The 22,391-nt window shown below is 33.3% G+C and overlaps 2 protein-coding genes across 2 annotated transcripts in view; one reads left to right on the forward strand and one right to left on the reverse strand.

The window, feature by feature from the left end:
- The window catches only part of LOC129913247 (mitochondrial import inner membrane translocase subunit TIM44), a 78,668-nt gene extending 73,869 nt beyond the window's left edge, over positions 1–4,799 (reverse strand). The window contains exon 1 of the mRNA XM_055991827.1: positions 4,790–4,799. Coding sequence (XP_055847802.1) covers positions 4,790–4,791 — 2 coding nt within the window. The 5' untranslated portion in view covers positions 4,792–4,799. The remainder of the gene's footprint in view (positions 1–4,789) is intronic.
- LOC129913248 (agrin-like) lies at positions 100–759 on the forward strand. Its single transcript, XM_055991828.1, has 3 exons — positions 100–309; positions 382–540; positions 671–759. The coding sequence occupies exons 1-3, from the start codon at positions 114–116 to the stop codon at positions 748–750; spliced, it is 435 nt and encodes a 144-aa protein (XP_055847803.1). The 5' UTR covers positions 100–113; the 3' UTR covers positions 751–759.
- Positions 4,800–22,391: the final 17,592 nt, after the last annotated feature.

Genomic DNA, 22,391 nt, shown 5'->3' on the forward strand with positions numbered 1-22,391 from the left:
TATATGTTTGGATGTATATGGATTTCACTTTCGATGTTAATTATTTTTGCGATTTTAAAACTGATTTCTTCAATTATTCAGTATTTGTTTTAATGATCACAAAAGACTAAGTCATGTCGAGTCCCAAAATCATTGTTATATTTTTTATTTTAATCTTGTGTAACTCTTCAAAATCTTGTGACATAACGCACGAATGTCCAACAGATAACGATGTTATTTGGGCAATCAATGGTACTGATTGTCATACTTTTAGGAACAAATGTTTCCTAGATAATGTCAACTGCAATCATCAAAACAACAAAGAACACCGTAAATAGAATAAAAAAAGCTTATTTATCTTTTGTGTATTTGTTTTAAAACATGAATTTAAATTGTTTGCAGAACTGGAAGTTACTTCGAAGGAAGATTGTCAGCGGTTGTGCAAAACTAAATGCCCCGAAGACGATGAACCAGTTTGTGGATATTATAATGAACATTCTCAGGGGCAGACATTTTCAAATCAATGCGAAATGGATGCACATATTTGTAAGACTGGAGAAAGTAAGTTAGATCTAAATTTAAGTGTTAATAATTAATTTTTTAAAAATATTTATTGATTGATTTTTAAGTTTTTCGACTCATTTCCTGAACTTTTATCATCAAATTTAAATCTTTTTATTTTCTTTTTTAGCTCTATTTGTTTATGGTGTTGGACCATGCGAACCAGCTGATGCAAAAGACGAAGAAGAAGTAGAAGAACCTTCAAGTTAAGAAATAAATTTATTAAGTAAACATTTTAATAAAAAAAAAATATTGCTTAGCATTTTGACGAGCAAAAAAATATCGATGGTTACATATTTTTGTCAAGACAAAACAAAAAAAATAATAATAAGTTGGTGTTAATCAAATGTATGTATGTGCAAATGTAACTGAATGCTTACAAATATGTAAAGGAATTGTGATAGAGAAAAATAAAAACCTGTGTGTTTACTTTAAATACAGCAAAATTTCGTTTGTTCAAAACGCAACAAATGCGATAACCAAGTTTGTTCTTTTCTCTCAAAAAAAAAAAAAAAAAAACTCAAACGCTTCTTGAACACCAGTGCCAAATCAATTTTCCAATTGCACTGGCATTTTGGCATGTCAAGTTTTTGAAATATTGCAAAATATTTACAAAAAGATACGGCACGTTATTGTTGGTGCAACCGTTGATTTTTTTCCAAATTAAGTAAATTTTTTAGAAAATTGCGATTCCAGGCTAATAGACACTCCCATCCATACAATTTTGTTCTTGTCTTGCCTAAACCTACACTACAGCGTTGCCACAAAGTGCCCGATCGGGCCATTTGGCCCCCAATTTTATATTTTGGCCCTTTGCTCGGGCCAATTAGAAATGGCCCACGAATCCAAATTTTACTAGATTTATCTTCATATCGTGCTTAGTAATAATTCAAAGGCTTTACAAAATTAAGTATAAACCATCACGATGCATCGCAACTTAAATGTGTTTCCACCACAAATAAATAGGTATGTATACTGAATTCATTATTCTCGTTTCTTTTCTTTTTATTTATTTTTAATAAGTGGCTCAAAGCTAAAAGATGTCTGTGAATTAAAAGTTTAAAATGTACATCTTTGGCCAATAAAGCCCATTTAAATATTTATCAGGCTTTTAATCCTAAGATGACGTTTGTTCCATATAAAAAAAACGTCATTTAAAAGCCTGTTAAATGTTAATGAAATCGGCCATTAATGCATTAAACAAATAAAAAAGAATAAATACAATTTTTAATAAATTGCAATTTTATGTTTTAAGGGAAAGTTTGTTAGTAAAATATTTGGCCCACACTTTTGTCAAATGGCCCTCAAAAAATTTCTGCTTTTTTCTTCGCGGTAACGCTCCTACATAGTCTAGTTTTTTGGTACATTCCGTATATCATTACTCCCAATGGAATGGTTGCCAACCCAAAAAACACGTTTCATAACTTTACTGTTAATAGCTCTGCTTTTGCATAAGTTCGGTTTTTCAGAACTTCGGTTTTTCATAACTGCGGTTTTTCATAACTTCGGTTTTTCATAACATCGGCCTTTCATAACTTGGGTTTTTCATAACTTAGGTTTTTCATAACATTGACGCGCATAACTCTGGTATTCATAACAAAAAGCTGTTTCCCATAGTGACAAAAATTTGCTTGTAATTGCTGTGGCCAGAACTGCCAACGAGTCCCCACTTCAAAATAAGGTCAAAAGAATATCCCGACTTCTCTAAGCAGTTTGAACATTGATTTTCTTTTGATATTTGGACAATGCTTTGCGTTGTCTGATTCAAAAGGAATTGAACATTAACTTCAGCAACCGTCTCCGATACAGAAGTCACAAGTCACTTTAGGCAAAAGTTCTGCTTTATATTTTTTAAGCTAGTAGTAGCTGGGAAAACAGTCCTTGCTTACACTGTTGACGACAGTTCTGAGCAAAGTGTATTTCCGATTTGACAATCTCAAGTCTAGGAATAATAACAAGCTTTTTTGCAAAGAGACTTTGAAGTCGCGATTTTAGCAGCATAGCTTAGATCATCTTGGGTGTGTTGCCTTCGCGACACTAGTTCATGAAAACGTCTTTTTTTAGTCCGTTCACAGCATTCTTCAAAGCTTTTATGAGGCCTTCCAACATTGCTAGTTCCCGGAGTATTGTGGGTTAACTATACAGAAAAAGTTTGCTTTAGAATTTTTCAAAATCTTAACCTCATTATTTTAACGATAACAATATGCAAATATTTAGATTTAATAAGTGTCTCCTTTTATCTCCTTTTTAAAAAAGTATATTAATATAAATATCTTGATTATTTATATTCTCCATTATTAATTAAATTTTCACACGCGAAATACATTTGCAGAGCAATTAAATGTAACACAAAAAATCACCTCATAACTCTTAAAAAAAAACGGAAGACTATGTTCACGTGTCTAAATTTATTAATCAATAGATAAATGCAAAAAATTTTAATGCATTTTAAGCTTTCATTAGGGATCACTTATACCAATTAATTTAAAGTACCGCTAAAATAGTTGTATTTTTTAATTATTACCATGAGTCGTCCCAATGTGCACCGCTACAATCTTACAATGGGTTTTAGGCGACGAGATAAGACTGAAAGATTATACAAGTATATTGCCTTATAACAAAATGGCTTAAGGTTAATGCATTTATCTCTAGTTGAAAACCAACTTTTTTTTCTTTAAGAAATAACAGCACATTTTTGGCCAAGCATGAATTTTCACTTTGAAAAAACTTTATTGTGAGTGACAATGTCAATGTTTATCAAATTAATGAAAATTACAAAAAAAATCTTCGCCACATTTAATAATATAAAATAAAGTTAATTTGCCACTCTTAATACAAAATTAGAAAACAAAAAAAATCAATGGGTATTTTCGAGTGTTAACCAAAATTCTGATAAAAGAATTATTCCATTGTCCTCAGACCGTGTTTATTAATTCCTTGTCCTCAAAATTAGTACCTACAGTATTATTTTGTTTTAATTAAATCTCAATAATTTTTTATTTCTTATGCTTAAATTGGAAATCCTGTTTTTGCTGCAAAAAAAAAACATTTATGCAAACATCTTTTAACTCTCCTAAGGATTCCATTTTTAAAAGAGGAAGAGAGTATATTTTTCGTCCTTTGATTATAAATAACAACAAGACTCTTGGTTAACTAGGAAAAATTGTGTCTATCTCCACACCGCCACCGCCACCATACCTATAATCCTTCTTCTGTCAATTTTCTTTCCTGAGGTGTTCTCAAGGATGTATTAATTGTAAATTCGCGGTTAGAAGAAGCCAGATTGCTTTAATTGCTCAACATCCTTTTCGTTGAGAAGGATAATTTGTTTGGCTGGTAATTGAGATTACGGTCTGTGCGCTGTAATAGATGTCTTCTGTCTAAACGAACGAATGACTCCTGTCTTACGTGTAGTGGTTCGCATTTTGTATTGGTGTCCAATAAGTTTCTTTGAAGTAAAACCACGGTAAGAAGCTTGTAAATGTTAATGAACTACTTAATTTGTTTTTCACAGACGGGGAGCTGTATGGCCCTAGGAGTTATGTCTTTGTAGTGCTCATGGGACGTCTTTGTTGCCACATCATGGTCGTTTATGGTTGACTTTAGGGTTGGGTGAAATGAGATTTTGGGTTATTTATATAAGTCGTTTTAATCAAGGCGCTTATTAGAAAAAACCATTGCAGGTACTGTTTATTTTTTCGTCGTGCAATTTTAAGATACGATTAAGTGGTGTCTTAAGAACATATTTTTAAGTGAAGAATGGCAGAAGAACGAAGAAAGTTAAGGAAATTTATGCTTCAAAATAAATTTGTTTCTTTTGCAGGTAGGTAGGTATTCTTCCAACTCTGATGGAAATAAAGATTTTCTGCCTAATTTGGCACTCCTCAATGTAGTTCTCGGAACATTAAATGTTTTTTTTTCATGTCCTCCTTAGTCCCTCAGCCAAATCTATCGTGGTTTTGAACATTGTTTCGAAATTCAACCTTTCAAATAAAAACAACCAAAATTCAATAAAGAAAACGTGCAAAAATGGCCTACTGGGCCATATAACTACTAACACATGGGCCATATTAAACACACTGTGATTTTTTAACTTATTTTAACCCTAAACTATAGTGGTGGGTCCAGGGGACCCACATCTACTTTTAAAAAGTTAATAAAAACCGTTGAAAATGAATTTTCTCTTTTTTTTTACTTCTTCTAAAATTGTTATCTTTTAATGCTTAGAAAAAATTTATAAAAAAATTCAATTTTGTATTTTATTTTATCATTTCAAAACACCACAAATTTTCACCACTATGGGTTAGTTAATTTGCAAAACTTTTACCTTAGTATAAAATAAGAGTCCAAATCCCAGCACCCCAAAAATTCCTGCATTCGCCTTTCGCCACAATGGACTTAGAGCCATTTGAAATCAAATTTCAAACAATTTTAAAGATTTATCCAACGTTTTCACACACACACTATTACAATCATATAAACTTACACTAAACACAAAATAAACAAAAATCAAAAAGAGAGAATTCTCAAACAATAATAAAATAATATCAACCGAACAATCTAATCCGATCGAAGTTAAGTAGCTACTTAATGTTTTTAACACAAAAAACAATTGCACCCTCAATTCACACCACCACCACCATCATCGTCATACAATTTTAAATTCTGAAAGTCCTTCAAAGCTGCACCGCATTTTAAAAGGTCCTTGTATATATCCCAGTTTTGTTTTTTAATCTCAAGCCCACACAAAAGATATTGGAAAAAGTATCAAACTGCAAAGCACTTTCCTGTGCTTCCTATAAAGACCTATGTAGATTGGGTGGGCATTATATATCCCTTCGAGGTAAGACTTTTTATTTTCATCTGGAGCTACCCCCTCTTCATGTTCGAAAAAAAATGTGTACATATAAGTGTGAATTTTAAAATCTCATCTGTAATTTTTAAGTGGTTTTTTGGCAGTTACCGTCACCATCATCAGGGTCGTTGCCTCCATCATTGTCCTGACGGTCTCCCATTCCAATACCAACTGACAAAAAGTCTCCTGTCGAGTGGTAAGATTCTCACATCTAAGAGTTTTTTGTGTATGTCATTTGACAATTTATTTAACCCTGAACCTTTGTGTATAATGAGAACATCGCTCCTGCTTGAGTTGTTGCTGTTTTTTTTTTTTGCTGTTTGCATCCTGTATCCTTGATCGAAATTTCGTCAGAGGTAAGTAGAGTTTGGGAAAATCACCACGTGCACCAAACGTACGGATATAATTCTTAGCTCTGTGAGTGTTAAAAATAAGCGAACTTACTGAAAAGGATTTATACATACACTTACACACTTTTATTCTTAGGGGGCGAAGGAAGAAAGAACTTCGAATTTAAAAGTTGGATGGTATTTGCTTGGGTTTGGTTTTTATTTTTTTGTCAATATCTTTTTCAGTATCGTAAACGAGCGTGTAAGCTGATTTGCCATATTCAGAAAAATGTCTTGGTTGTTCCTTTTTTATATGCTTACAAAGGATTTAATGATTAATGAAGCACCCAAAGTGAACCAGTGCTAATAGATAGTACATAATAGCGTAGGAAGCACGTGCATTTTAAGCGTAAAGTTCATTTCTGCTTATTTGAGGGTGAAAATGAGAAGGTGTACATTATTGCGTTAACTGGTGTTACTTGTTATAGATTGACCTTATAAATAAAAAAAAAGATCAAAACGAGTAAATTCCTTTTGTAATACTCCTAGTAGCAGTGTAAGTATTTATTATGAGCCTTTTTTTCTCATAAAGGTTTTTTTTAAGGCTAAAGAGTACCTGGCTTAAACAAACACACATCTCCAAGCAATTCCGTTCCTAGTTAGCTTCTAGCTATCTCTATTCTTTCCAAATGTTCGGTATTTATATAAAATAACGCTGCGCAGTGCGCTGTCATTTTTGTGTTATTTAAGTCTCCTAGCTGAACATGACACTGTAGCCATTACAAAAATATGTAGTTGTTTTGGAAGCTCTACATAGTCTATTTGTGTTTCAAGGATTTTTACATTAAGTTCATCTTCAAAGAGGCTATACGGAACCTTTCGGAACCTATGTCTCTGAATTGCAAGCCTGGGACATCAAGGTTTTCACCTTAAGATCTTCAAGGTCTATTCCTCGAATTTTTCTTCAAAAGTTGATGTGAGCCGAAACCCAAGCAACGATTAAGTCATAAAAGGATACACATCGCTTGATAAAAATAACTTACAACAACAATGCAGTGATACGTTACAACGCGTGCCCAGCAAAAATTTTTGTTAAGGTTGAAAATTCTTTCAATAAACCTGAAGATATTTTATTCGAAAAACCTTTTATAAAAGGTGTCACACCCGTCACAAAAATATGTCACACCCGTTACATTTTTGAATTGCTATAAAGCTACATATTTTTTATTAATTTCATTACCGGAAACGTAATTTAATCTCCTATCATATTGAATACGAATTTTCCTTCAAAAATCTACAATATAGCTTCTTAAAGTCCCCAAACCAGGCTGAATCGATTTTCAAACGTCACACCCGTTACATCTAATCCTAAGAGTTTGAGATGTTGAAGGATAGGTTAAAAAGTGGTATTTTAAACATATATGTATTAATAACTGAATATATTAGGTGTTGCAGCTATTAATTACTTTCACCACCCAGGAACAAAAACTGATGTTACTGTGTCACACCCGATACAATGAAAATACCCTTATCTGAATAAATTTTGAAGATGGAAAAAAACCTAAAAAATGTACTTGCTAAACAAAACGTTTATTAGGCGTGTTTTTGGCAAAGCTATCCGCAGTAGGATTTCCCAAAAATCAACACCTAACAAAAACGTATGTGCACGCACCAAGAGAAAGGAAAACGTAAACTTATAGAATTCATCAAAATTCTATCCGCTGCTTGGTTTAGCTTCTATTCCTATCGGCAGCTGGCTATTGTTTTTGTAAAGCATGTAAAAAGTCTGCTAATATTCTTTTTCCATTATTTGTACTTCAAAATGACAACGCTTAGACATGTTTTTTTTATCTCTTATACGAATGTATGTATGTACAAATATGAAATATGTTTACGCACCAAAACTTTTTTCCTCAGCAACATGTTGTATCATTAAAGATTTCCACCAAATGAACATCTTTTGATGCAGAAATAAAACCGTCATGACAACAGGGACTGATTAAAGCACAGTAACACACAGAGTAGGATAGGTACGACATGACACATCATCACTCATTCAAGTAGGCAAACAAATGAAAAAAAAAGATAAGTATATTCCACCTGCACTGACAAAATCTCCCTAATTTTGTAGCCCATTTGGAAGCTACTATATGCCAATAAAAAAGGTACATGATTAGGTATACGAGTATAGTGAAGAAAACAATCCCGATGCCATTGAGGCAAACTTGATCTAGTATACAGGGTGTCCCACAGTCACCGCCCCAAATGAAAACCATGGATTCCTGAGGTCATTTTAAGTCGAAAAACTTAAGTGGTAATTTTCTCGTTTTCGTCCCGTTTTCGAGTTACCACGGTTTTTATGATTTTTGCTCTCTTGTCTTTTAACTGGCCTTATCTTTGCCAAACTACGTTTGATTTGAAAGATTTTTTTACAACCAATCAAGAATTTATTACAGTTTAAGTTTGTCTCAAAACTTTTTTTCTGCGGACAACCGTTTCTCCACAATTTTGCATCGAACACAATTTTCTTCGTTTTTTAAGTTGTTTTTTACACTTTCATATCATTTAAGTCAAAAAAACACGTTAATGAGTATTGCTTTTTTGTGCTTTTTATTAAAGCCCAGTTAATTTTCATAAAAAAAATAAGTTTGATTTCATAAAAAAGGCTACTGAAAGTAATTAAAAAAAAATAAACAAACTGAGTGAATTAAAAAAAAAATAATTTTTAAATACAAAATTAATTTAAATGAATTTTAACTCTTTCTGTGCTTTATCTATTTGTTCTTTTCTTAACCACAATAGCTCAGAAAATGTTTTTAAATAATTTAAATTAATTTTTTATTTAAAAATTATTTTTTTTATTTCACTCAGTTTGTTTATTTTTTTTTTTTAATTACTTTTAGTAGCCTTTTTTATGAAATAAAACTTATTTTTTTTATGAAAATTAACTGGGCTTTAATAAAAAGCACAAAAAAGCAATACTCATTAACGTGTTTTTTTGACTTAAATGATATGAAAGTGTAAAAAACAACTTACAAAACGAAGAAAATTGTGTTCGATGCAAAATTGTGGAGAAACGGTTGTCCGCAGAAAAAAAGTTTTGAGACAAACTAAAACTGTAATAAATTCTTGATTGGTTGTAACAAAAATCTTTCAAATCGAACGTAGTTTGGCAAAGATAAGGCCAGTTAAAGGACAAGAGGGCAAAAATCATAAAAACCGTGGTAACTCGAAAACGGGACGAAAACGAGAAAATTACCACTTAAGTTTTTCGACTTAAAATGACCTCAGGAATCCATGGTTTTCATTTGGGGCGGTGACTGTGGGACACCCTGTATAACGCACTGATGGGTATTATGTCAACCGTAAATGATAGATTTTTGCATAGGTTATACATTTCTCCATATACGCGAGCATTGGACAATAGATTGACATCGTTGGCTGTAAAGTGGCAAATTCCCGCTAACGTGATATACGTTGATTTGCCTTGATTGGGCTATAAATGTGAACATGTAACATTTAATTGATGTGATGAATAATGACAGTCACAACACTTTAAGCTGTCATGGTAATAATGCACAAAACCACTTGTTCCTTTTTTTGAAGTTAGTCCATTCGAACAAAGGAGGGATTTTGATTTTTTACGTGACAGCGATGCGACGACGCACAAGTTCCAAACTAGTAAATTTGAATTTGATGTTTGGGGTCGAATGTTTGATAATTAAGCTCGGATAGTAGTGGTGACTGTTTATGGAAATTCTACTTTTTAGATACAACAGATGAACGGATTTGGTACCAAAACCGGATCGTCTACTACACTTTGTACTGAACAAATACATTACTTACTTACTTTTTGTGGCAGGCGCTTTAGGCGGCTACAATCTATTTTCAATTTGGGCATAAGCCAACAAACTTCTCCAGCCAGTTCAGTACTTAGTCACCTGCTTCCAGTTTCCGTGCAATTCACTATTGTACCTCCTTCTCCTATCACCATCAGTGCAGCAACCAAATATCACTCGAAGAATTTTTCTTTTGAAATCATCTGCCTTCGTGAAAGTCTATGCGTCTTCACCATAAAGCAGGCCTTATCAGACAAAAATGAAAGCAGTGGACAATGGCCAGGGAGGGACCTATCAGATTATTGACGAAGAACTTCAAACGTTCACATATTACGGTAAAGAGGATATTATAGGCGTAGTTAAGGAGGCTGTAGCCTGCGCAGTTCAGGGGGTTGGGGCATACAATGCTGAGTACCACCAAATAGGACAAATTTGCTCTCATCAGTCCACAACATACTAGGCATTTTTTCGCTGGCCAGTTTATGTGATCTTTTGCAAACTGGATACGCTTTTTAACATGTTTCTTTGTTAACAGCGGAACTTTTCGTAAACTTCGAGCGTACACATTTGCCTCTAACAGTCGTCTCCGAATGGTCACTGAATTGGCTTAAAGCCTTCTGGATTTCAAAAGACGATGCAGAAGGCTCAACTTTGCTCATCTGGACAATACGCCTGTCGTCTTCGGCGGTCTTTTTTCTTTTTCTACCGCGCGTTTCGGGTCTTTCGTTGAATTTTTTTGCTTTGGCTACATAATACACATAAAATTGATTATATCAGAAACAAATCGTTTTTTTTTTTTTGAAAAATTGTTGAAATTATATGATTACTTAAACCAAAAATTAATATTCTAAGTTATAAACCGCTTTTAAATTCTTCAAAAATAACTTTAACTACTATTATTTTGAACAGGTCTAATTAAATAAAAAGAACAACCAAAGGTCAGTGACAAACTATTTGCACATTCTTTTTCTTTTTAAGAATACGAAACATTTATTTATAATTGACCGTTGCAAACTTTGACATCAAAGAAAATAAGTATTTAACCGTAGAAGCACCGTAAATAAAACAAATTTTATTTTGTTGCAGGCACTACTATGTATTATTTTGAAAACAGCTGTATAAGGTGTTCACTTAGTAGTTCACCCTAATTTAGGGTGTCCATTTGAGACCTTTCTAAAAAGAAAACATTTTGCTCCCGAGACCCTATCCTAACTAGAACTATAGATGCCACCGTTAATTTCAAATTTGGAACTCTTCCACTACCGCGTGGATCCAAGAGGAAGTGCCTAAGTGAGAACACTCCTCCCCCCTCTCTTTTGCTTCCCCACTGAGGTTTAACCGAATCTTAGATTGAGCGTTGGGGTACATATAGGCACCATATGCTCATTGTAAGAGTTGGTAGACAGAAGCTGTGTTTTTTTGGCTTTGCTATCCGTGTCCACAGTTGGCGTTGACATGCATTACGAAAACAATACGCAGCTGCCGATATGAATAGAATTTCCCGAAGTTTATAACTTTAAGCATATAAATTTTTGTTCAGTGTTGATATTTGGGAGATCCTACTGCGGATAGCTTTGCCAGAAAAACACTCCTAGAAAAGGGTTTAGAAACCTACGGACGCTAATGTCGACTTCAATGCTTAATGTCGACCCATTGCACATCAGAACGATAGACGAAGCGGTAGTATTACATTCGACTATATGATAGTCGTCAAGAAGAATAGCCCTAATTTTTTTTTTTGTCTATGAACTTTGCTCATTCGTATGCAGACACTTTCTCAAAATATTCCATAGCAATTAGCATAACCGAAACATTTTTTCATTAGCCTTATTCAACACTTTTGAATTGCTTTTTCATACGAATTAAATCCTACCCTATTTTCTTATTTTTTATTCTCCTTTTTTTGTTATCTTGTTGTCGCAATAGCACATATTACTCCCACTCTGTTTTTAATCCCCTTTAGGATATGCCAAGAATTGCTTAAGGCCAAAACGTAAAGGAATTCGAGGGCTCGCATTAGACATGGTTGAATTAAAAATTAAAATTGTGTAGGTCATAAGGAGTAAGTTTTAAACTGAAATTAAATTGGTTGTGATTGTCCTGCTAAGTGGTAAACTTTTTTTTTTGTATTATTATTGAAAGGCATGGGAATGGCAAAGGCAGTTGATGGGTGATGAAATGGAAAACCTTTTCTGCAATTTTTTTTATCCACTTAAGCTTTTTTTTTTGTTATTTCATTTTTTATTTTGATTTAATTTGATTTTATATTTCAGTGAGTTTTCTGAGAATGAAGGGTCTGTAGAATTGTATTTTAATTGACGACACAAACATGTGCGTGATATTTTTCTTTTTTAAATAGTCAATTGGACATAATTTATAGAGACATAGAGGAGTTCGTTTAAGCTGAACATACGGTTATCGAGTTATAAAAAAAAAAACAATTAAAAAAATAAGGTAAAACATGCAAGGAATCAATTCAAACATAAGTGCCTGGCTACAGAGTGATTTTTCAATCGATTGAAAAATCACATGCGGTGGCTACAGACTTTTGTGCCCAATAACGTTCCACTTTTACATTTTCTAGGAACAAACGTCAAAAAGAGGAAAAATTTAGCAATGGAACTGTACTACCCTCAGAAAATTCAGTTCCCTTCTTGAGCATCTTCCCCCTTCACTCCTCATCCCTCTTGTCTACAAACTCACTGCTTAGGCGATTGAAAAATCACCGTGTAGCCAGGCACTAAGGAAGTAAGTACCTATTTCAAACAATATTATTTTGAAATTTATTTTAAATTATTACTTTATTTTTTCAGATCAACCCCATACATCGAAAACGGATTAAATTGAATAGTGGCAGAAAATTTAAAACAAAAGGCAAAGTCAACTGCTCCGAGATTTTGTTTAAAAAAAAGAGCTATTGAGATTGGAGACTCTACAGCTCGATCAAAGAATGTTTTTGGATGTTATCTCAAAAACTTTAATAGCAGTGTGCCAAAATTGAACCAATAATAATGGTAAAATAATTGCAAAAGACAAAAAAACTTACATTATTTTGTTTTTTTTAGAAGAACGAATCGTGGCATAAGGAATTTATTTCATTTCTAGCACTGTGTAAAAGTGACGAATCTGACTCAATACCTCAATACCATCTGGTATTTTCTTCGACAGGCAGACCTTTAAATGATTTAAACGATTCTAGCCTAAGATCAAAATAACATAGGTTTGAAAACGTTTTAAGTTCAAATTACTGTGCATAACAGTTGTTGTTTGCGGCAGAGACAAGTTTGCGAGCAGCAGGCAAGAAAGATGCTGCCATCCCAAAATGTTGAAAGAAACAGCAAGATCACCCACAACATAAGGCTACAACCTACAACCAAGACACCACAACGACAGCCTTATTCAGAAGTTTAAAAATCTATCCTCCTTTTTATCGTGTACTGGAAGGCAAAAAAGAATGTTATCCAAAAAACATGGTCATACCAAAAGTTCCACCAAATTAGAATTAAAAGCTTTGTTGTATCACACTAATCAGGGAATTGTAAGCTTGCTTCGCAATGAAATATTTTATGACTCTGATCTATAAACTCTATTTAATTGGGATTTTGTTGGCAGTTCAGGCTAGAGCCAATACAAACAAAAGTTTGCCGACTGTGGAAGAACCGATAGTGATTTGTTTGCGCCTTCTATAGTCCCTCATAATCTTAGGAAATAAACTACTAATGTAGATCAGCAGAAACTGCTGTGATTTCAAAAAAGCTCAAAGATAAAAAGCAGACTCAAATCAACAATTAAGTTCCAACTGAAGTAGACTTCTTTATGTAAAGAAAATAAGAATTTGTTAAAAATTACTTTTAACAATGTTTGATGGAAAAGTGTTCTCTGCTCTTAGTAACAGTTCTTCGCAAACATATTAAATCAACTTCAAAAGAAATGAACAAATTGGTTCTTGATACCTCAACACAGAAGTTTTGGTCTATCAAGCCTCCACGTGTGGATCCTTTTTTTTCGAATGATGCTTGCATATTTCCTACAAACTGCCTTTACAATAAATGAAAAACAACAACACAACGAGGATTGAAAAACGGGAATAAGCGAACAGAAAATAGAAATTCAGTCATTAATGAAGGTAATATGGCTCGAAGGTTTTTCAAGAATCCATCAATATCATATAAAATGACTGTTGATCTAATATTAGTTCCAATTGGCCACCTCACAGACAAGCTCAAGAAGCTGATTAGAAACATAAATTGCAAATATTATAGGGAACATCATACAAAAAAATTTAGCAGGACCAGCAATGAAACATTCACCATAAATATTAGATATATCAACTGCTGAAGTGATTCTTCTACTTAGAAATACTGAAGAGAATTAACCAACTTTGGGCTTAGAGAATTCGAGTTCAAGTTCTTTCTTAATTGAAAATAAAAATATTAGTATTGTGATATCTTAAAATTAAAACAAAACACGAAAATATTTTTTATACAAACCTAAGTAATTTTTAATTCGAAATATACAAATATACAATGTTTACATAAATACATAGGTAGATTAAATATTTGCAACTTTATCTTTGATCCAAGAACAATTGAATGAAAAAAAAACGATAGCCTCTCACCGAAATTGCATTTTATTTAACTCAATCATAAAGTGGTTAGAAAAAGTAACGCATCAGTAGTCTGCACCCTTGTGCCTGCCACTATGAAATAATATGCTGAATGGGTCTTTGTTTCACAATGAAAACAGCTCAACTTTTTACGATGGCATCGCTCATTTGAAAGCAGTTAACCGCGTAATTGGAGCACGTGGCAAACACGTGCCACAAACGCAATTGGACTGACTGTGTGGCCTCCCGAATTGCTGCCTAAAGTCAAAGCTCTATTAGATCGCAGTTATATCCTATGGGACCTGCTTTACCACAACGCAACTGGTTACACATGATAATGCAGCGAATAATAATTCCATTAATTTAACGGCCGGCGTTGTGGCATTTAGGTAAATGTTTTCTCACCAAATAAACTATACTACGTATAAAAGCAACTACCATTAAGAGAGGGTGAGAGAGTATCATTGATTTGTTACGCTTGTCTGTCAGCCTGCAAAATGGGCTAAAATACATAACTACGAAAGGGAATCTCAGTGCTTTGGTTTTGGTATGCAAATTGGAAATGATTTTTGTTAAAAAAAAAAAACCTGTATGAAAATAGGTACATTTGTCATTTGTCGTCTTGGCATTCATGACAACTGACAACTTAATGGTGTATTGAAGCATTACAAACATTTTTAAAACTGACTGATGATAATGACCTCATCTTTTTGAAAAATTCACTTTTTTGAAAAGATTGATGGCTAAATTGTAAAACAAAAAAATAAACTGGTATTGATAGAAATTTTCGCATTTCAAATCAATTTAAACACTTTCGCTATGTTAAATAAAATAGGTATTTCATTTTTTTCCTGTTTTTTTAAATTAAAATCAACTTTTATCTACCAACCAGTGTTGCTGTTGGGCGACTTTTTTTGCCCAGTGACCAGGAAATCACTTTTTAAAAATGTCCACATACAGTGGCAGACAAAACAATGGGCCATTAGTTTTCCAATGGATTTAAATCTGGAGATTGAGCCGGTCAGGTCACTAGATCCACCCTTTTCTCTTCTAACCAGTTTTTGACTGCGCTATGTATGCTTCGGTTCGTTGTCGTGCATGAACTGCCACTTTAAAGACATTTCATACTCGGCATACGGTAGCATAACCTCCTCTAATATCTGTGCATACAAATGCTGGTCCATTTTTTTTTTCCATGCGACAAATTGGAGCTGCTCCATGATATTCCCACCTCTCCGTTTCACAGTTTAAGTTGTGTATTGTGGTTGATATGCAGCATTTTCTGGATGCCTTACTCACCTCTTACCATCCTACCAAATTTACTTTTGTTTCGGCCACAAGATATTTCGCCATTTTTTTTTTTTCAAATGTTCTTTGGCAAAATTGATTCCATTTGTTCTTCTGGTAAGTAGTGTAGTATTTTCCTAAGGCTTCTTTCGAAGAGATGTTGGAGACCGCTTGAGGTCTCCTAACTGTCCTATCAAAGTTCTCTTTAAGCTCTAATCATAACTGAAAGGGAAAAGTTTCTTGGATGTCTGGTTCCCGAGATATTTCCAATCAAACATATTTTTTTTTTCTGTTTACATTCCTAGACCGATATATTTTGACCAACGTCTCGAAACAGGGTTTTGAATTATCAACAACCCTATTTAATGAGGCAAAAAAATACAAAATCTATTTATTTGTATTTTCGAAAAAAATCCAAGGGGTACCCTTTGCCGAAAAAAAATACATTTTAAAAAATTTGCTCGAAATCTATCTAGTGACACATCAAATGAAAGGTCTCCTTAAGCTCTATTTATAACTGAAAACCAAAAGTTTCTGGGAGATTTGGTTAGTGAGATATTTCCAATTAAACATGTTTTTTTTTTGGATTTTCGATCAAATCCAAGATAATTTTGAAATAAAAACAAAATCAAATTGTTTCCTATAATTTAAATTTTCATCACCAAGCGAAAAGAATCCTAATGAATATGGTCACGTTTTATGTTTGATATCCCAAACACTGTTATCTATAATACCTAAAGAAGACATCTTCATTATTAATTTATTTCTGATAGACATAGTGGCTGAGAATTTCGAAATTCAATTAAACAAATACAATAACTTTTCGGTAAATCCTTTCCGATTTCGTTGATAAAAAAACAACAAATATCTCTTCAGTTCATCCCTAAAGTTAATCATTCAATCACAAGCACACCGACACCCAACAAAAACATTCAGTTCCAAATTTAATTCCGATCAAAAAGAAAACGAAAAAAAAAAAACTGTTCGTAAACAACCTTAATTGTCAGAGTCAATTCGTATAGGGTTGGTGGAGAATGGTGCACATGTTTTGAAACTTTTTAGAAATCACTGAAGTGAAGATTCGTATTTGAATAAATTATTCCACCTCTTCAATTATAAATACAAGGCCCATTTTCAATAAGAAGGAATATTCTTAAACAAGTCGTTCGTTCTGTAGTCGTAAAGTGTCACCAAATGCACCCCTCCTTACATACATACAAAAAAAAAAACACATCCTTATATCCAAGCAAACACCCTACTAGATCTAGATCCCTTTTATTTTGCGTTGGTTCGTCTGCCGATTGTGTCACATTGCTCTGCTAGATGGAATTATGCAGATCCGACTTTTCCGCATATCTACACCTAATCCCAGATCCCATTGGTATTTAATGTGAGATATACGAGTATTGTGTCAATACAGGAACCAGATAAAAGTACTTTAGAGCTAGCAGTGAAAATTAATAACTCGCTCACACTTTTATATTCCTCAGATAGAACTTCCCATTAATGGAACCATTCCTATTTCTAGGTGGGAGTAAGTCGAGTGTAAAATTTTAAATTTGTTCCTCACTTTGACAACAAAAACATTCAATTATGTGAAAAACGGATTTCCTAATCCGATTAGTAGGTAGAGATGCCTCTACGTCTACATTTTGAGTTTGGACATTTACGGAAAAATTGTCCTATTAATCACACATGAAGTTGGATGGATAAAAATATTTGTTGAAGGAACAATAACCGAAGCGACAACAGTTGACAGAAACAGGGAGGAATTGTTCAGGAATTGAACAAGTCTTTCTGTGAAAGCACTATTGCGTTGGATAAATAATAATTTTTTTATGTTTGTGAAAATTAATATATGCCTAGTGACTTGGATTTCATTCAAGAAGAATAAACACTCAAAGAATTTGTCATGTTGATTCATCATGCTGATTTCATTTTTAGCAGTTAGCACTCTGGAACCAATTTAAAACTGACTATTCCCCAATACAAAGTGTATTCATAAACATTTTTTTTGCACACAGATTTCATCTCACTATTAACATTAAGGTTATATTAGAGCGCATATGATCTTTTGCTTGGAATGCCCGTGGTTTGTTTTTCAACATTCTTAAGTGCAACCATTGAATTGACATGGAGTTTTCGTCAGTCCTCAGAAAGAACGTCTCAAAGTATAAAAAAATTTACTTCTCTCATCTTCTGTTATTTCTTAACTTAACACTTAACTTTCTAGTTTTACTGTTCGCATATTTTATTGGATTACATTTGTATTTCATTGCTCTCTGTTTCCGTACTTCCATTCCAATTTATACCCTCACCTATCTTCCTTTTTTTTTTACTGAGGGCCCTATCGTGAATCTCCAGGGGAGTTATGTTTTTTGTGCGATTGTGAATCTTCCTCGGAATTTATTTCCAGGGAACAAAAAATTTTATGAAATGAAACCTTTATTTTCCTCGAAAATGTATTGCCGATTCCTATAAATTCCGATGGAAACATTTGATGATCTTTTTAATTCCCATGTTTATATTTAAAATATGGGAAACATTCCCAGAAAAAATTTAGGCACGATAGCCCCCAATTTTTTCATTTTTGTCTTCTACGTTCAATTGATTTCTTATCCACCTGTTTTTGTTTCCTTTTCCTTTATCTCTCTTGTCTTTTCTGTTCGAACACAGACCACTAACTGGGTCAATCTAGATTCTAGAGTCCTGAAAGGGATTTTGTTTTAGTTAACCAGTTTGTTTCATCCAAAATACAATTATTGTCCTCATGGATAATATCGCTTTTTGCTGGTTTTGCATCTTGAGAAACAAACTGACCAGTCGTTTCATCTAAAGTAAAGTTCTCCTCTTTATCTGTATTTGTAGTTTCCAAGCACTGCACTGAAGACGACAAAACTAAATGCAGCTTATTTCACGACATAAGTTAAATATATAAGAAATAGGTCATGTGTCATGATCATAAGATATTTACCAGCTGTGTAATTTTATTGTAGATGCTTCGTTATCCTCAGCGTTACATCTTGCCAAATTCACCAACTCGGCACTCCTGCATCCTGCTACACCCTTTCATTTCATAAAATATAAGCGTCTAGTCTTTAAATTTGTATTGTGAAATTTAGTCTTCACAATCCCAAAAATCTTCAACTAACTTTACCGGAATTGCTTCTTTGAACGCAGTTTTTGAAATCAATCATGTCGTAAACTTTTTTTGTTTTTTAATGAAGTTTCAACCTGATGGTGAAAGGAATTGGGCGACATAAACGTATGTCAAAAAATTTTTAAATTTATTATTTCTTGAACGTTTTCCTCGTAGTTTACAAATTAAATAAATTAAACAATGCTCAGTTTTTATTCTGTACTACATAATTGTCGAGGTTTCGTTCACAAAAAAGCGTAAAATGAAGATATAATATCTGCCTTCGATCTTCCTGCAATAGCTTCATGTCAAATTTCGGCAAAAGGAAGCTTGTATATTATTTCTGCCCAATATTTATTAAAAACAATCAATAATGCGGAGAGTGAATATAACTTCCTTAAACATATCACAGCGTGGTAGCAATATAACCTAACGAGATAAATTTGAGTTACACCGCCAATTATATTTTTAAAGTAAATCTTACCTTTTGTAGATCAACTGAAATAATTTCTTGTTCATCTTTATTGTTAATGAGACCATCTTCTTTATATTGATGACGCACTGCGATGCTCTTCTATTCCAATGTTCTTTTTTCTTTAGTTCATTCTCATTTGGTCCTTTTGCAACAGTAAAAAAGATGAAAAGATAATCTCAAATTATGCTTGACTTAAGTAATTTTAGATCTGTTTAATTTCCTTTTTACTTACGGTATACGTAAGTTTTATAGGACTAGTTTAGGATTCTTAAAAAAAAAAACAACTCGACATAACAGGCAGAAATGACATAAATAATCGAAAGTTTGTCGGTCTGTAGAAAAGGCCGCAAGATTATAAAGAATTGATTTTTACGTTGATTTTTTCTTTAACCTGTTTCATTTAACTTAATCAGCTACTTTTATCGTAAGAACAAGTTCGTGCGACCCAGTCATGAATTTTATTTTCAGTGCCAGGCCCGTTATGTTTGCTTATGGTGCCGACAAAGGAAATATCCATTGAGCATAAAATCATCTTGATGTTTGATGACTTAATTGGTGGCGCTTATACTGTCAATTAAGGAAACATTTTTGGAGGTATCCTTTTTGTTGAAATAGCTATCCATAAATACAACAACTTCAAAAGTACTGGGTGGGCTAAAATCTTAAATGTGATGCAGAAAATTAATTCGCTCTAGCATGTGTTCAAAGAACACCGCTGAAAGCAACGTTTTTTTTAATTGCGGTATGTTGTGCATATTTTTCAAAGAGTAATGTTATTTAAAATGCGGATTAAGATAAAAAGAGAATATTCTCCTTCTTTCTTTTAATTCGGAGCTATTATGATCTCGAAAATATAAAAATTTAGTCAGAACAGGTGCACTAATTTCAAGCTGTTGTTCCATTCTGCATTATATAAATAATAATATTGCTTAACCAAGGTAAAATATTTGTTCATCTGGCCCTTAGTAAGAGTTTAATGTCAGTTTATGTTTGTTTTTTAAGGACCTCTTCAAAAATTCAACATAAGCATTCAACAATTATTTGAAAAAGCTAACCACTCTAATTGGAATTGAAGTAAATTCGATTAAGGACCGCATGCGACAATCACATACTAATTTCCTATTTATTCGTTTTATATTCCCTTTCCACAAGGAACAAAGCCCAACACTTGACATAAACAAGGTCCCAAGTGGCCTCTAGCCTATTTCATAGCCCGAAGTGTTTATATTTCATTCGTATGACATAATGCAACGAGCTTGAGTATTATTTTTTTATGACAAATATCCCATCTCGATTACGAACCGTTATTCTATTTATTTGCTATAATATTGTTAAGAGAGGAAATCCCAAGGACTATTAATGTACAATCATATGAAACAGGGAGATGACATGACATTGCTTAATGTCATCAGGGAGTTTTTCCTTTATAGAAAATTTGACACAAGCAACATGGAACAATAACGACATCGGAGTACACAAAGACTTGGTTGTGGAGGGTAAATTTGACTCAGAGAAAGAAGGGATTTATTGGTTCCGCATCTAGTCTTTTAATACGATATTTTTGTTCGCAACATTAGGAGGATAAATTGCATTTTGATGATGGCTCACATCTAACAGTTTGGAATCTTTCGAGAACTACCTCAAAAATAGATACCATGTAGGTATCATCATAGTACAGAAACGAGTATAGTTTGTTGTACTAAATGAAGGGGTGAGTGCGATAATGGTGACATCTGTGCTTTAAATTACAGTAATATTAGAGCAGTCCTTGGGGCATTTACAAAAGTGACGACGATTTAGGCTCAAACTATAAACGGACATTATTTCGTATTTTTTAAAATTAGTGGTTTATGAGAAGGGTTAGACATATTTTTAATGTTCGAAGTCTGACTTTAACAAAGTAAGTTCATTATAAATTTATAAACTGATGCGCAATCTAATCACATTGGCGCGTTTGTATCTATAATTATGTTTTAAACGCCAACTGTTAAGCAAACCTGGATATTAAGATATGTACCAGAAGATTTTGTGGTAGGTAGTGCAGGCGTTACGCCATTCTTTTGGAGCAAGAAACTATGTTTAACAAGCCAATCAACACCGAGGCTTTCAAGTCCAAGTAGCCTTTAGATTGGGAACAGTATGTCTGTACTTTGAAATCATATACCTATGTAAGTCCTACATGGAATTTTTAGGAGTAGACTTGCAAGTTTTTTGCAGAAAAATTTGGCCTCCAGTTTACTTTTATAAATTGCATACCTTTCAGCTCGTTTATTTTTCTTTGGTGAAAAATGATTACGCAGCAATGTCATCAGGGTTGAAAAATCCTTTGTACTTGGAAGATCAGGCATCGTAAGAGGCATCAAGACTTCATATAAGCTCCTTCCGGAAGATAAATGAATATGAAAAATTGTTGGATTCTGTCTTCGTACGCTTGGAAATTTGCACCAGATAGAATGGCTCGATATTTTTGTTTTTGTGACTGACTTTTTTTTCTTTTTATTTAATTGCACGACTTTAAAAACTTTTTCTTCGTCTCCAGATTTGTTGTGATCTTAATAAAGAAACACTTTAACTTTGTTTAAAGAACTCATTTATATAATTATAAAATTCTTATTATTATGTAGGTTTAATTTATATTATACGTGGACCTCTTTCTTTGACCGCTCAGTAGCACGCTCTGGAGCAATTCTTGTTTTTGTTTGAGATCTTGTGCAGCATATCTTACAAGAACTATCTCGACCGGTATTTGAGACAAAATTTGATCGATGAGAATTTGCAGCAACCATCCATTCCATAATCATTCTTGAAACAATGGACGTGCGTCGATGGGGATGATGACGTATCTGCATTCGATGCACTATAATGTTAGATTATCGAACATTTATCAATCAACAAATCATCTTCTGGGCAAATGAAATCCGGATCTCTAAGATCGTCGTCTTCGTCGAAGTCATCTCCACCGTCAGCGTCTTTCTCACCTAAAATTGAGTCCATAAAATTTGCAATTTCATCATCTGTCACCATCGAGAAATTACGTAACTCCTGCGTAGCGCCATCATGAAAAAACTTTATAAAAGCTCAAAATCAATATTGACCTACATAGCAAAAATGTGTGTTATTTTTTTTTTAAATCGATCTTACCTAATTTACTATTTTTGCTATTTTCAAAAACTGTGTTTGGCTAAAAAATAATTCAGGTGATTTCACAGCTTATTTTGAGCTTTGACTAATCTTTCTCCCGAATGTACCGGACTACAACTTCTAAACAAATCTTATAATTAATATCACCTTCTTAAACAAGGGCGGATCCAGGATTTTCTG

The sequence above is a fragment of the Episyrphus balteatus genome, chromosome 3, assembly GCF_945859705.1.
Source record: "Episyrphus balteatus chromosome 3, idEpiBalt1.1, whole genome shotgun sequence".
Lineage (NCBI taxonomy): Eukaryota > Metazoa > Arthropoda > Insecta > Diptera > Syrphidae > Episyrphus > Episyrphus balteatus.

Coding starts and splice junctions, on each gene's coding strand:
- LOC129913248 (XM_055991828.1), top strand. CDS start 114: ATGTCGAGTCCCAAAATCATTGTTATATTTTTTATTTTAATCTTGTGT. Junction 310..381: donor TCAAAACAACAAAGAACACC/GTAAATAGAATA, acceptor AATTGTTTGCAG/AACTGGAAGTTACTTCGAAG. Junction 541..670: donor TATTTGTAAGACTGGAGAAA/GTAAGTTAGATC, acceptor TTTCTTTTTTAG/CTCTATTTGTTTATGGTGTT.